Source organism: Plutella xylostella, chromosome 16 (genome assembly GCF_932276165.1).
Source record: "Plutella xylostella chromosome 16, ilPluXylo3.1, whole genome shotgun sequence".
NCBI classification, from domain to species: Eukaryota; Metazoa; Arthropoda; class Insecta; order Lepidoptera; family Plutellidae; genus Plutella; species Plutella xylostella.
Genome location: NC_063996.1, coordinates 4671623 through 4687391, shown reverse-complemented (window position 1 = coordinate 4687391; position 15769 = coordinate 4671623). Strand labels below are relative to the sequence as shown.

At 38.9% G+C, this 15769-nt stretch overlaps 2 protein-coding genes across 5 annotated transcripts in view; both read right to left on the bottom strand.

Moving 5' to 3' along the window:
- Positions 1 to 1407: 1407 nt before the first annotated feature.
- Positions 1408 to 7465, bottom strand: LOC105397538 (zinc finger protein 879). The gene is made up of 11 exons (XM_048626344.1): positions 7257 to 7465; positions 6813 to 6938; positions 6097 to 6597; positions 5600 to 5808; positions 4797 to 4994; positions 4627 to 4704; positions 4132 to 4278; positions 3507 to 3617; positions 3032 to 3143; positions 2119 to 2217; positions 1408 to 1581 (listed from the first exon to the last, which is right to left on the bottom strand). The coding sequence occupies exons 1-11, from the start codon at positions 7374 to 7376 to the stop codon at positions 1423 to 1425; spliced, it is 1860 nt and encodes a 619-aa protein (XP_048482301.1). The 5' UTR covers positions 7377 to 7465; the 3' UTR covers positions 1408 to 1422.
- A 720-nt stretch (positions 7466 to 8185) lies between these two features.
- LOC105390242 (flotillin-2) overlaps positions 8186 to 15769 on the bottom strand; it is a 195508-nt gene continuing 187924 nt past the window's right edge. For 3 of the 4 annotated variants that reach the window (XM_038118864.2, XM_038118866.2, XM_038118867.2), the window contains 5 exons: positions 14780 to 14887; positions 14036 to 14142; positions 13004 to 13187; positions 10199 to 10376; positions 8186 to 9723 (listed from right to left, as the gene is read on the bottom strand). In XM_038118864.2, the coding sequence (XP_037974792.1) occupies positions 9671 to 9723; positions 10199 to 10376; positions 13004 to 13187; positions 14036 to 14142; positions 14780 to 14887 (630 nt within the window). In that variant the 3' untranslated portion in view covers positions 8186 to 9670. The remainder of the gene's footprint in view (positions 9724 to 10198; positions 10377 to 13003; positions 13188 to 14035; positions 14143 to 14779; positions 14888 to 15769) is intronic. The other variant, XM_038118865.2, reaches the window with a different exon arrangement.

The following is a 15769-nucleotide window of genomic DNA, read 5'->3' as shown; positions in this document are numbered from 1 at the left end:
GTTTGAATAACACAAGGTTTATATTATAAAGAGAAATGGATTTCAAACACAGGTTTATATTAAAAAAATTAAATCTCAGTTCAAAAGTATTTACCTACAGCACTGATTATTCCACATTAATAAAAATGTTTACATTAAAATCTCAATTCAAAAGTATTTACAGCGCTGATCATTCACAATAATATTACAATTACAAACTTAGTCTTTTGGGTGTGGCTTTATTGGCAAAGTGAAGTCTATCAATGTGACGTATATTTTATTCTTAAATGTTCCTCATAATATGGCGTCGTCAAAAATAATTAAAGTTGAAATTAAATTCACATTTGAAAAAAATAACAAGAACGATGTGTAATTGCAGCTCTTTATAATTCCACAAAAGTAATATTGATCTTGACCTTGAGACCTTTGACTGATCGGTGACAGCCACCGACCGCCCAAATTGTTTTCGATTATGTGTCACATGATATTGACTACTATTTCTTTCGAACAAGAATCAAAATGCAAGTGCTTTGTTTAAGGCTCGACGATTCAATGATTCGGGTGTTTCCGGGAATACGACAGTTTGCGAAGATTTGCATGCGCATTATTAATATGGGAGAACTGTACGTACTTAATTAATTAAAGTGTTTTTTTTTACTTATGGACTTATTGAGCCATAACGGGAAATGCAGGTTCCATAAAGGGAATTTCAGGTACCAAAAAGGTAGACACGGCACATATTTCATAAAACGTATTTTATTTCATGATACAAAAAATAAAATCATCATATACATATATTATTCATAGGGTAACCAAGTTACTTACATTTATTTTATACTTCATTACATGGCAACTTATACTTTAGTGACTATAGCTATATAGCTATAGTTTTAGCTTTTCCATCATTTGTCTTATTATTTCTATGTTTTAGGCCGCGTCCACGACGCCAGCGGGCGGTTTGAGAATCTTGATCAAAGCCATGGCTTTGTATGAAGTTGTTCAGGACGACATTAGTGCTAGCGGCGGAGTTTTTGTATGAAAACCGCGCTCACCGCCCGCTGGCATCGTAGACGCGCTCTTATATAGTATTCTCCTCAGGGTGCGGTGCGGACCCATTGGGCTTGTTCTTGTTACGGTGCAGCACACGCAGATGCTGCGATAGACACGAGTGCCAGTTGAAGTGCGCGCCTCAAAAACAACATAAACGGTGTAGAAGCGCCCCCAGAGGAACGCCATCTTATACTTGACAGACTGTATGATGTCTCCTTAGGGTGCAGCCCCATTGACCTTGTCTTTGTTCCGGTGAAGCCCACGCAGATTCTGCGATAGACACGAATGCCAGTTGAAGCACGCGCCTCAAAAACAACATCGCCAGAGGGTATTGCGGGCGCGCTCGTTTATCTCATTCTATGCTATTGTCTCATTCTCTCTATGGCATCATCCTTAGGGTGCGGCCCCATTGCCCTTTTCCTTGTTCCGGTGCAGCACGCGCACGTGGCGCGACAGGCACGAGTGCCAGTTGAAGCGCGCGCCGCACTGCGCACACGCGTAGGAAGCCCCGGAGTGTAGGGCCGTGACGTGCGCGCGCAACTTCGCGTTGTTCTGTGGAGCGAATGACGTGTTATGAAAGGAGAAGTGAATTTCGGCATTCTAAGCAGAATAACAGTCGAGCAGCACAGAAGGGTTACCACCACCGAACATTTGCAATAAATAATTCTAAAGCAGCGTCGCTCGCTTGTCAAATTTACAAAAATGGATATGACAGTTGTTTGACAGGCGAGCGACGCTGCTTATGGATTGTTAATTGATAATGTGTCGGTGGTGGTGCGGTAGTGGAACGCGAACTCAATCCAATGCCCGGGGCACGACCAAACAGAAATACAGGCCGAGCATTGGATCAAGTTCTCGGCGGCGGCGTGAGGCCAGTGTATACGCGGCTATTGATGCGGGTGGCGACGCACCGTTTTTACACATCGCGCACCTCCAATCCAAGAGTTTTCCGCTAGGAGCAACACATTGGGTATTCATATTTGAGAAATTTACTTATCTACTTCCTAGCTTATGCTTATTTTTACCCTTCCCAATATCCTCTCTGACCATCTCCCTTTCATGATAACTAGTAGGTATAAAGCTACTCACAGGGAAGGACTTCCCGCAGTGGTCGCACAGATGGTCGCGATGCTCCTTGCCGTGCACCACCTGCCGGTGCAGGTACAGCGACGTGTGGCTCTTGAATACCTGATAAATTAATGTTGTACATCATCATCATCATCATCATCAGCCAATAATCATCCACTGCTGGACATAGGCCTCTCCCAAGGAGCGCGACAACACTCGGTCCTCGGCCTTCCTCATCCAACCACTACCCGCCACCCGCCTAAGGTCGTCAGTCCAGCGGGCAGGAGGGCGTCCCACGCTGCGTTTGCCTGTTCGTGGTCTCCACTCGAGAACTCGTCTACCCCAACGGTTATCGGTTCTTCGGCAGATATGACGTATATTCGGTGCAGAGACGTGGACACTGACGGTAGGACTGGTCCACCGATTTAAAGTCGCTCAGCGTGCTATGGAGAGAGCTATGCTTGGGGTTTCTCTGATGGATTGTATCAGAAATGTTGTACACATAATAATAATTAATCATCATGAATATAGTTTTTTTACTGACGCTCAGGAATTTTTTTTGAGCAATTGGGTTGCTGATCGAAAGGTTTGGAAGAATAAATGTGGACTTTGCCTAGCATTAGAAAATCAACAAGTGTAATAAAAAAACGTTATGTACTAGCTTTTCCCGCAAGCTTCGGGATTAAATTAAAAGGCTATGTGTGAGTTCTATGGATAAGCTGAATTACTGTTAAGTTTCATTAATATCTGTTAATTAGCTTTTATGTGAACCATCATAGACACACACACACACACACACACACTCAAAAAAATCAATCACGGAATCACACATTTTAAAAGGTTTATATGCCATTTACCGGTCTCCAATCGTCGCTGATGGTTACTTATTAAAAAATATTACTTATATATTATTACTATATTCAATTATTCATACCTTTTGGCAGATGCTGCAGTTGTGGTTGTAGTTCTTCAGATGTTCCCAGTCCACGTGGTCTTTCAGTCGTATTTTGTTCGCAAACTTTTTTCCGCATTCGTTACACTCGTACCTGTAAATTGGACATGTGTTATTAAATTATAACTTACATCTTTTTAGAAAATGAGTATATTTTAATGAGAGGATTTAGGTACCGAACAAATGTGTTTAATTAAAAGGGCATGTTGTTTTTGGCAGTCAGGCAGTGAACTGATAAAGCTAATTTTTATGGCGCTACGGTAGTTTAATGGTACATAGTTGGCGACACTCTCGCGCCATACATTTTCGCGTTTACTTTTCACTGCACTAACAAACAAGCTTTCCACATGCAATAGGTACACTGCTGCGCTTATAATAACAACGACATTGTGCATTAAAAATATGTGGGTACTTTCAACGTAATTTTTTGAAAGCAGCTATATTAAAGGAGTCTTACTTGAAGTCATTCTCGCTGACGTGTTTCCGGCTGACGCGCATGTGCTGGTTGTAGGTGGCGATGGACGCGAACGAGCGCCCGCACGGCTCGCACGACAGCTCGCCCGCCGCTCTGCAATGTTATACGCACTTTATTATAGATCATATTACCAAAAATTATAACATATAATAAGTGAGGCCGCCCTAAACATACCTCGACTCTCTATATCGATACGGAGATGCAAATATTGGGATAACTTGTGCTTATATAAAAGCAGTTGGCTGTCGATAGATTCGATTGGAAGACCGTTGTCTCCCCTCTACCCCGCTGGGGGGTCATATGGGTATTTCAGGTTTTCACCACCATCGAACAGTAGGGTTATCGCGAATTATTTTTTGCGAACGAACAAACGAAGTAGTTGGTGTCGACTTTTACATTCTAATATGAAATTCAGACTAATTACTTCGTTCGTTCGTTCGTAAAAATTTGTTCGCGATAACACCTTCTATCAGGAACTTCGTAGATATATTCAACAGAAGCTTCTAGCCCTACCTGCACCACAAAAAATATAATCGTTACAATCTTCCTAAGCTACAACATACTTGGCGAAATTAATAATGTTTCTAAGCTAGAACAAACAACATACTTGGCGACATGGCTCTTCATATGCCGCAACAAGTTCCCCTTCCACTGGAACAGTTTCCCGCAGTGCGGGCACGCGTGCGTGGCCCGCGCGCGGTTCACCGACACGCACACGCTGTCTCGGTGCGCGTCGTCCGTGGCCGGGAGCTTCCTGCAAGCGGGTGTGGAGTTTAGGGCTACTGAGATATGGATGAAAGTAGCTGATCATGTAGAATCGTTCAATAAGTTTTCATAGACGTTTTATGTTTTTTTTTTGGACTGTCGTTGGACGATGTTTGTACGTTGGACAGTAGGTATACCGTGTATGTGTGCGTTGCAGTGGTGGAGAGCTTTTAAAGGGATGTGGACTTTGGATTATGAAGGCTTGTGACTTAATTTCGTAATTAAATAGTTATTAATGAAATGTGGTTAATACTTTCTTACATCGGGATATGGGCTTTGAGACTGTAGTTTCAGGTATCTATTAGCTAAAGTGGGAGATTTATAAAGCAAGTAATACCTTAATTTTAATTTTATCTGATGTTTGGAGCTCGTTTTCACGTGCTTTTGAAGATTTGATGTGGTTGTGAAGGACAATCTGAAATAAAAATTATAAATAATTATCTATCTGCACAAAACATAAAACTTATAGAAACTCTCTTTTTCATAGGGACTTAAAGAAAGTCTTACCGGCAAGTCTCACAGTATGGTTTCCGTTTCTCCCCGGTCTGTATCCGGTGTGTCTCCATATGTTTCCTCAGTGACGACTGCCATTTGAAGGTCTTGCTACACTGGTCACACGGGTAGGTGCTGGCTGGTTCAGCGTCAGTGGTGACCTCTGGGCAATCGTGGGCTTTGCTCATGTGGGAGTCTAGAGCGGTTTGGGACCTGTATGTGAGGTTTCCAAATTTATATTAACATTTTTTGAATTTAATTTTGTTATGTTCACCAAAAAGGAGTGGTGGTAGCTCAGTCGGGTAAGCGCCCGCTTCTCACAACAGAGACGCGGGTTCGAATCCCGGCGCTGACATGTACCAATGAGTTCTTTTAACTTAAGTACAATGTATACCATCGCTCTTACGGTGAAGGAAAACATCGTGAGGAAACCTGCATATCTAGATCTAGCAAATCTAGATATGTGAACCCACCAACCCGCAGTGGACCAGCGTGGTGGGAAAATGGTCCAAGCTTAGGAAGGCAGTTTAGACCTTGGGGATATGCACAACGGTTCCATTCGAGAGAGCCAGGTGCAGGTACTTACACCCCCACAGAGAATAGAATAGAATAGAATAGGTTCACAAAAAAAAACAGCTATAGCAGCTTTTACATTGTTTTCTCCCAAGTGCAAAATATTTTGGTTTACAGTGATTATTGTAGATGCTATTATTGTGAACCAGCCCATTTAAAACTCTCTGTTGGAAATATAATAGAAATGTAAAAAAGCTAAAGTGTGAATTGGAAATCCGAAATATGTTTATTTTTAATTTACTTACACAAATTCATTCTGGCATATATTACAAGTGTAGTTGCTAATTCCACAGTGATATGTTTCATAATGTTTCGTGCCTTTCCGGTGACTGGAGAATCTTTCTTCGCACATTATACACTCGTAACGGCGCTTGTGCCTGTTTGTATGATAGTTGTATGAAATTTCATTTGCAAATGAACACTTGCAGATATTACATTTAAATTTTGTTGCATTCTGTAAGTAAATAAATAAGGGTATTATGAAAATGCCAAGAATGCAATCAATATGCATTAAATATTCACACATTTTATATCCATTACAGGAGAAGCTTAAAGTTTAAATTAGAAAAACAAAGGATAGAGCACCGCTTGTAGCAATGTCTTTTTGACTATTTCACACTGTACAAGACATGTACAGACAGACAATAAAGAATGTGTGTTCAATTGTTCATGTTAAAGTTATCATGATTTGCCACATTAGTTAATTCCTGGTAGTAAGTATATCAAATAAAAAAGTATTTACCAACTCATGCTTTGAAGTGATATGGTCCCGAAGATCTTCAGCATTAGGAAATGGCAAAATACAATTATCACACTTGAACATGGCATTCACAAACTCTTCTCCATTACGCAATTCAGATCTTTCATTCTCTATTTCAACTGGGCTAAGCTCTACTTCCTTAATGTATTCTGGTACTATTTCAGCTTGTGTTTTACTCTTTTTCTTTTTAATCTTGATTGTACTTCTACATTTCCGTTTTTTCACCACTTCTTTTGACAATTCATTGTCCTTTACTATTGGATCTTCAGCACATGAGTCGAGTCTATCCGAATGTATTGAAATATTGTCAGATTCATTCTTTATATCAGTTGATGTATTAGTTTTTTCACAAGGTTCTAGTTTTACTTCATATTTCAGAGCATTGTCAGCATCATCTATTATAACGCCGTTGGGATATATGTTAATGATGTTTATGGCTGATACTTTTAGTGAAGAATGTTGCTCTATATGCGACCAGCCAACCTGCAAAGTTTAATAGTTAAATTATATTATTTTCATTCTATTGCTGAATGTTTTCAATTATTGGCTATATTATGCTACTGTATTAGTATATTTATTTCATAGTTTAGTACTATATTTGCATTATTGGGCTTAAACAAAATAGAAAAATACATTAATTTATCTTATATATCTCACAATGCAGATATTATGCTGCAATATGTGTATATATTTCTTACCTCTTTTGTTAATCCCTGTAATTTCCTGAAAGATTTTTTAACTTTTTGTTTGAATTTACAGAAACGTTCAGTTTGAGCAACACATTCCCAACACAGCCACAGAGAAACCTTTTCAGGTTGACTCATCTGATGAAAAGAAGGAAAGACTATAGTTAATAAAATACATGCATCTTAAAAGTACAAAAATATACATAAAATGGGGATTTTGGTTGTTGCTCTTTGAAATTATAATAGGATCCAAGTAGGTACTTACTGTATTTTAAAAATACAGTGACACAAGTATTCTAGGGCCACCTTTATCTTTTGCTGAGGTGTGAGTTAAGCTCTAACTCTCTAACAGTCTACTCTAACAGTCCAGAATATCGACATAGCAGAATCGTTAAAATTATCAGTACTTTTTATGGGAATTTCAATGTATTAGGTAGCAATATAAATTATAATTACCGGCTGCATCTCCCATAATATTTGTAAAAAACATCGCTTCTTGAAATCATCAATGAGTACCATTTTGCGACCCGCACAAAGGCAACCACAGCACAAATCACTATCCAAATCAAATTCCATGATTATAGTTAACCGTCAAGCGTCTTAAAACACTAGTAGTTTATAGTTTTAATTGAAAAAATATTAAATATTTGATTGTTTACGTCTTGGTAAACAGAACACGGCCGAATGAACGACGCGACGCCATTGTGAACGTCAATGTCAGTGTCAGTGAACTGTCAATGTCAATGAAAGATTACAAAATGTCAGAAATACTTAACGTTTCGTTTCTCAAGTCCTTGATCATCTTGGTGGATTTAGGCCTATCAGCCTAACCGGCTGGTCAGTGTTGACTGGTCACCGTCACACCCACACCTGCATAATAATAATATAGGTAGGTACTTAATAATAAAAAAATATCTGCCCCAACCGGAAATCGAACCCAGGGCTTTTGGCATAACAGTCAGGGCCACTAACCACTACACCATTCGGTAGTATGAATCTTTCTTCTTATATCTGTATTTAGCCTAGTATTCACACACACTTCAAATGTTAGTAAGTACTACATATCTATCTATACCGGCGGTGTTAGATCGGTCGGCTTCGCCCGCATCTCTAGGGTTCGAATCCCGACCCTGACATGTACTTACCAATAAAATATTCTTTAGAAAATAATAAATTCTGTATAATATGTATCATTGCTCTTACGGTGAAGGTAAATAACTTGAGGAAACTATAATTATCTATGCACGTACTCACTTAGATATGTAAACCCACCAACCCGTACTGGACCAGCGTGGTAGGAAAATGGCCCAAGCTTATTTGGGGGTGTATTACACCCCCAAAGAGAATAGAATAGATGGTGGTATCTAGGTTAAATTAAAGGAGCATTATTTAATACACTATTTTTATTCATAAAAATAAATTGATTCACACTTTACATCAAAAGAATTAAAAATAAATATTTCTGATGTAATTTTACTTTGTATACTTTTTAGAATAATTATACGCCTAGAGATACACATCAATACCTATTGAATACCTTAACAAAATACCGAGATAAATGCAAAAAACAAGGAAAGATATACATACTTCAGTTTTTGAACCCTGTCTCAATAAAAGGTAAGTACCTACCTAGTGTACGTTGCACGTTAGTTAAAATTGTGACAGGGTTAAAAAGTGTTTTTATAGCTGAGTCTTTGGATTTTATAAATTTGTGGTAGGTACAGTCTAAAATATAATAACTAAGATGATAACGGCCGATTTAGTATAAGTATTATCTAAGGTCACAATACGTATAGTACACAATCTCAATACTTTCGAGGGGCTTTCGAGTTATTCTGTGGATACCCTTTTTAATTTAAAACAAATGCACCAAAACTTGTAGAAGATTGTACAAAAACTATCTTAAATACCTATAAGAAAAACTAGGTTTGAAAATATAATTTCTTATAGAGTTATCAGCTATCTTTATGCGATTTCTGAACAGGTAGGTAACTAGATAGGTACCTAGTTAAATAGTAGGTACTTCACATCTCCTAAAGAGAAATAAGTTAAGTTGGTAAGAATTCAATGCTAGGTACAAATAAAAGTTATTTTAATTATGAATATTAATTTCTACTCCCTATTAAAATACATTTTTGAACACAATTTTAGTTTAGTTAGGTACAAAATTGGTAATTTATATTTATCTAATCAAGTTAACCAATGAAACATTCGCCTGATGAATTTACACAATGATTTCTTTAACACTCGGGTTATCGTGATTTTACTCCTTTGCCATCAAATAATACATTTACATTTTATAAACTACTTAGGTAGGTATTATAATTTGATCAGGATCACCAAAGCTTTATTTGACCTGTCGCACTCTACACATTTCAATGGTTTTTTTTTTAAATCGGTAGGTATTAATTGGATATCGATTATAATAACGGCTAAGCTACTTTAAGGATACCAATACCTACTGTTTAATGTTTAAAAGCTCTCATTGCGTTGAGCGGAGACTGTTTTCTATTGTTTTTCCGTGATTGATTGGTTTAGTAAATCTTAGGTAAATTTGCATTTGTAGGTATGGCACAAAGCTATCACTGCATTACATACATATACTAATAAATAAACTTACTTAGTAGATACATAAAGTCGGAATAGGTGGGTTGAGTTTTTATCCATTGCAAAAGTGGTGATTTCCGAATCGAAAAATAAAGCAAAAGTTATTCCAACGATGTACTAGAGTTGTGCACAAGAACGTTATAAGAACTCCAACGATACCAAGTCCTTCCGTCTTCCGAACCTTATTCTGAACAATAGTGACAATGATAAATATTAATAGCTTATATTTTTTGATCAAAACACACTTAAAGCTAAAACTGTGCTTAGCAGGCGGCGATGTTCTTCTTGGATGAAGAAGTTGTCAGCGTCATTTCTTCTGGGGAGAAGACATAACAAATGTTAAATTATAATTAAGTACATATTTAAATAAATCATAAAATGTTACAATACAGGCCCATTGACTTGGATAAAATTATTTTAAAGTAGAGGTACGTCATAAGTAGTCATAACGTTTGCAGTGTTTACATTTCCGAATCTCTATATTTACTTTCCCGCATTACCTATTATTTAGACAAAAACTAGCATTTGTCACCGTGGTGACTGTGCAGATTTCAGTTGCATAATAATATAGGCTGCAGTGGTAGGGATACCTGTCAAGTAACCTTGCGCGAGCGACAGAGACAAATTATGTAAAGGGCCATGACCGTTTTTCGCTGTGCTTAGCGACCAAGCTTTACAGGAAGGCTCCTTCCATGTAAAATCTAACCACTGTATAACATAACCTACATACCACTACCCTTTATTTTCCTTCACAACATTTTATTAAATTCCCAAAATGGCGTCACACATACCGTGGTCCTTCTTCGGCTCGAGTCGCTTCAGCATGGCCGTCAGATCCAGGCCGGTGAGCGTCTTCAGCGCGGGCGGCAGGCTGCTCGCCAGGCGCGCCACCTCGCCCGTCGCGCCGCCGTCTCCCACCAGGATTATCTCGTCGGTCTTGGCTAGGGGCGCTGATACTTCGGCTGCGATCTGTGGGGGGAATGGTTAGGGTTATTATCTTGACATATCCCTTTATTTACATGGAGAAGAAACAAAAAGAATCAAAGCAGACGGGCTTGGTTACCCGTGTATGTTACACTTTTCATCTTAGGGCCGGTTTTTCAATGCCAGGATAATAGGTCAAATAACTATCAAACGAATAAATTTATTTGGCTGTTTATCGGCTTGGTAGTTGCTAAACCATTTTTCAATGAGGCGTTTGTTAAAAAAAAAAAAGTTCCTTTTTGGAGAAATAGATGGCGTTGTCTGGGGTTGTACCAACTTTCAAACCCTCAGAACTTGCTCAGAACACACTCAGCCCCCGTATTATGTAACTCCGAGTGGGGTTGGTTGGTATAAAATGGCTGACAACTTAGAGCATAACTTTTTACTGACTTATCTGATTTCACAAACGTTTATGTTGAATGTAAGGATATATTGGTAGGCTTCTTGCATATTTCTTTCACTAAGATTTTTGGTGTTTTCGGTTAATAAGTCTCTAAGTTGATACCAATTATCACCGGTTGCTAACTCTCAAAAAGTTACAAAATACGGGGCCAGATCACAATATGTTATTCTGTGAGGCTAACGAAATGTGAAAGTGACGTAGGTAGGTAGAATTGTAGTATTATTTTCTCTATGATGTCGATGTCACTGTTGCTTCAGCGTTCAGTGCGATTGTGCGTACAGCCGTTCTTTTCAAGTTTTCTCAGTTTCCTTGTGTTTCTCCTGTATTAATTGAGTTGTAGTTGAGCTATCTGCTCCTCCTCCCTTGATACTGTAGAGTTAGTGCACTTGAGATAGTGACTCTTTTGAGATAGTTTGAGTTTGAGTTCTTATTCTGAGTTTAGTACTCTTTGCTCTCTATGTAATTTTTGACAGTTGATACACTGCTTTTTCACGCCATCTATCCTCTTACCCAAAAGCTCAACTGACAGCTGTCAAGGAAAACGGCTCATTGTGATTTATTCCATAGGTAACTATCTTACCGATTTTTCTACTTGAACTCTGGAAAGGTGAAACAAGTATATGTAGACACCTAGTGCTAAAGCAGGACAGACTACTATATTGATTGTCAGAGTCAACTGTCACTGTCAAGCCACAAGCCTCACTGACTGTTTGGTTTGGTTGTTTATTGGGTTGTTTCAATTTTGGTATTTATATTTGTTATTTTTGGATTGCAATGGAATCACAAAAAAGAGAGCGTTCGGCGAATTTTAATATTAATGAAGTTACTGTGTTAGTGAGTGGTAGATAAATTTTATTCAAACATGTCATAGAAAATAAAAAGACCGATGCAGCAACAAATAAAGATAAGGAGACTGCATGGAAGAAAATTGAGTTTTTTTTAACTCCAGTGGTATAACCAGTCCGCTCATTGAAAATCCTTTAATTTAAGTACGAGGGCATCAAAAAAACAATGAAGAAGAAGTCGTAAGAAGAAGTCTTCCCTGCAAAGGCAGGAGATGTACAAAACTGGAGCTGGGCCCTCAAATGCTCCTTCATTTAACGATGTAGAAGAAAAGGTGTTAGGCATTTGCTCCAACATTAGCATTCAACGTATCCTTAATTTAAATTTTAATGAATAAAAACTGAAAGAAATAACACCTATGTTTTATTATCAAGTACTGGATGGTTTCTCTCTTTTCTCCTCAGCCTATAGCCGTCCACTACTGGACATAGAAGATCATGCCGCCAAGCAGGAGGGATGTCTTAGATACTTAGGTATATGTTGCATAGGTTACCTACTTATCATAAAATGAAAAACTATAATGTACCTTAATATTTTATTATGAAGAAAGTGCTACTACATTCCTGTTTTTTTTTTTTAATTAATGCTTGAAAATAGCTCAACATAATGTTTGTAGTCTGGCGCCTTTCGGCGATGAAATTCTTTTGCATCCCACATGCTGTAATGATCAGGCCTCGTTTTGACGACTCTGACTTTCCTTTCAACAGGATTAATAAATTCGTTCATTACCTACTGCCTCTTTTTCGATCGCCAAATCATCAATATCATCGAAAATATCCATTGAAAAGACGATTATTCTCTGCGCTTGTATAGTTTAGAATTGGTGTAAACACAAAAAAGAACTTACTTAATAACCTCAAATGTCAAATTATCAATAGAATAAGCACTATCTGGCGGCTCAAGCAGCAGATAGATTTATTCTCCAGTTAACTGAGTTATTGGACGAATAAGTTCTATCTGACGGTTGAAAAATTCAATATTTCGCTATCTGTCGAATAAACGCTATCTGGTTGTCTATCTAAGCATTGAAAAATCGGCCCTTAAGGGCAATAATGTCCAACAAATCTATATTATGTTGGTATGTTCGCTATTCAGGTACATGATCTAAAGATGCAGTATTAGTCGTGGCTCATCAGGTCAGTGGTCTCTTCATTTAGGCGCACCAGCAGCTCTTTGCTTCTTTAAAGGACAGTCGGAATGCGTCAATGCAGTAATAAATAAATAGGTAGCGACTGAGCAACATAGCGCGAACCGAATGGCGTCGCTCGTCTGTCATAATGCTTTCCGCCCGCGCCTCACTCCACATCTCCAATAATGTTCCTTCTTTTGCCTCCCTTTTACCTACGACAGTTGAATTGAACCGTACCTTAGGCAGTGCCTCAAGCACGAGGGCCATGATGGCGGCGTCCCCGTACTGGCGGTAGACCTTGGCCTTGGCCAGCATGCGCTCGGCGTCGGCCTTGCCCACGTCGCCGATGGCCGTCGCCTCCGCCACGCCCAGGCTCTTGATGCGTTCCGCATCGGCTTTGGCGCCTTCGATGGTTTGCGTGCTGGGGAACAGAGAATGGCGTTGGGTTAATTTTTATGGTTAAATAAAGTGCTGGCTAGATATAAATGGGCGAGATTGCCGAGAGGAAGTGCCAGTAAGACAGTCTGCTGAATATCATTTACTGTATCGATTGCATAGAATAACGAGTACAGTAGAATCGTTATTTTATGATCGATTGTAATCGTTTACTGCAGGACATTGGCATCTCCTGAAATTCATGAATTTGCACAAAAGTTGCACAGAATGACTCCCTAATAGTCACTCCCTTTCGGCACAACTGCCACTTCCGCTTGCAGCTACGTAGCAAACACTAAACTGTGAAAACTCATTTGAAATGCAAACAGTCGGGGTATTTTCAACGAAGTTGCACCAGTCATATGCCTCTGGTTTTCACCCATATTAGGCGGGTTTACGTAAATGCTCGTTTTATTTGCAACTATCTTTCACGTACAGCTATAAGAATGTTATTTATAAATTGTAGATTGCACATAAAACAACAAAAAACAATGTTGCATTTCCTATGCATTTCCTAATTTAAATGTTGAGATTATCATAATGTAATCTTTTCTACTGCGAGGAGCTCAGTAGTCAATAGACTGTACGGCACGCTTCGACAAGCGAGCTCTAACGCAAAAAGAGGGATGTTATACAGAGTGTGCCGGCTATGTCAGCAGATGACATAAGTTATCATTTAAAACCACTTTTGTTCTTGGACAAAACATAAAAAAACCACTAAATATATTGTGTGGGTTGTCCTCACAAATGTTGATTGTTTTAGTTTTTAGTATGGAGCTTTAAAGTTTTGGGCCTCCTTGTATACTAGACACCCTGTATCATGGTGGTACGTACCGCTTCCCCTCGGCGATGGTCTGCAGGCGGTAGGCCTCCGCCTCGGCCGGCAGCCGCACCGTCGCCATCAGCTCCTCCTCGTTGCGCAGGATCTCCTGCTGCTCCACCTGGGAACCACAGAATTAGTATACAGCAGGATGTTGCAGATTATTATGTATATGACAGCATGGGGGAGTTTCTCGTAGTCGACAATTGGGCATGATAGTATACACTAAGACAAATACATATCATCTGAGCGTACGTCAGGCGATGCAAGATTCGTTTCAAGGTAGAGAACTCACGAAAAAACTGTTTTTAGAGCGCTGCTGCGCTAGCCACGACTCTATCTCATTGTAATATTCGTACCGATTACATGAAGGCTCACGTTCGTTTAGTTTTTTTGTCAAATAAGAGTAATTAACCCTCAGGAGTTTTCTTGACCTACAAAGTTTCAGAGAGCTGTCTTGCAATCGACATTTAATAGAACGGGCTAGAGTGGTGGTTAGTGCAGCATCGCTCCGATATATCGTTTTCGTGTATCTAGCTAGACTAATCTAGAGTGACCGCAAATGGCGATTTCTTGTATCGGAGACCAAGACACATTTTGGGTCGAATAGAACTGCGATGTATCCTACTACTAGAATTAAGAATACAGTAACGTAACAGCAGGTGTAGTGCAGATGCTCTTCACTGCCCAGCGAGCGTAGTAAGTAAAACGCTACTAGAACTATAGCTACAGTACGGTAAGGTGTAGTGTAGACGCACCTCGATCTGTTTGCGTCGCTCGACGATCTCGATCTGGATCTCTTCGTTTCGTATCTTCTGTTTTATCTTCGCCGCTTGCAGCTCGTATGCTAGCGCCGCTTCCGCTTTCTGTAATATTTTAACGATAAAGGTTTTTAATTAAGTACCATATGATAAACCAATCTAAAAGTACCTACCTAGGTAGTTAGGTACTACCTAGATAAAACTAGAAGCACTTGGAAATCCGTAGGTAGCACAATTGATCAGAATATAATAATAATAAATAGGAATATTAAAAACTTCGACGCATAAATAAGCTGATGCAAATTGCCAGTAGAGGTACCATCTTACAAAGATTTAAATTATTCAAATATTTTCAGTGAACGGAAATACAAATTTACTGTAATTTTGAAATCGCTGCCGCTGTGGTGGCTTGAATAGGGCTAAGCGAGCGTCTGTTTTTCATTCTCAATCAATCAAACTCATCTATTAAATTTAAAAATAATTCTTTGCCACACATCCGTTAATAGCTACATGTCTGCAGAGCAGCACAGAGTTTCTTGAGCAATATCAGAAGCCCGTGAGTAGATACAGATTTAAAATAGATCAATTAATATTATAGAAAGAGTTCTTATTTGTTTATGCTTCTTTTAAGTCGCATGCGATAAAACCTAGCAGCCAAATGAAGTACTTACCTATAACTAAAATAAAGTCAAGTGTAAAGGACATGACCAAAAAGATTTTACAGTAGAAGGTAATCCCTAGTGTTCAAATAAAGTACCTAACTATAACTAAAATACAGTAAAGTGTAAAAGGACCTATCCAAAAAGATTTAACAGTAATAGGTAATCTACCCCTTTCGGTACCTCGGTGAATTAATACAAAGACGAGCAAACATTAAACCGCAGCTGAGAGGCATTATACGTTACAAGTCGTTGGTATGCAAATGTCTGTCGGACCGCGCGTAATTAGCGAAGTTTGTCTCCAAATAGGATTATGAGCCGTCGTCGG

Coding starts and splice junctions, on each gene's coding strand:
- LOC105397538 (XM_048626344.1), bottom strand. CDS start 7,376: ATGGAATTTGATTTGGATAGTGATTTGTGCTGTGGTTGCCTTTGTGCG. Junction 4,995..5,599: donor ATATGCCAGAATGAATTTGT/GTAAGTAAATTA, acceptor CCTCACATACAG/GTCCCAAACCGCTCTAGACT. Junction 1,582..2,118: donor ACTGCGGGAAGTCCTTCCCT/GTGAGTAGCTTT, acceptor TTCGCTCCACAG/AACAACGCGAAGTTGCGCGC.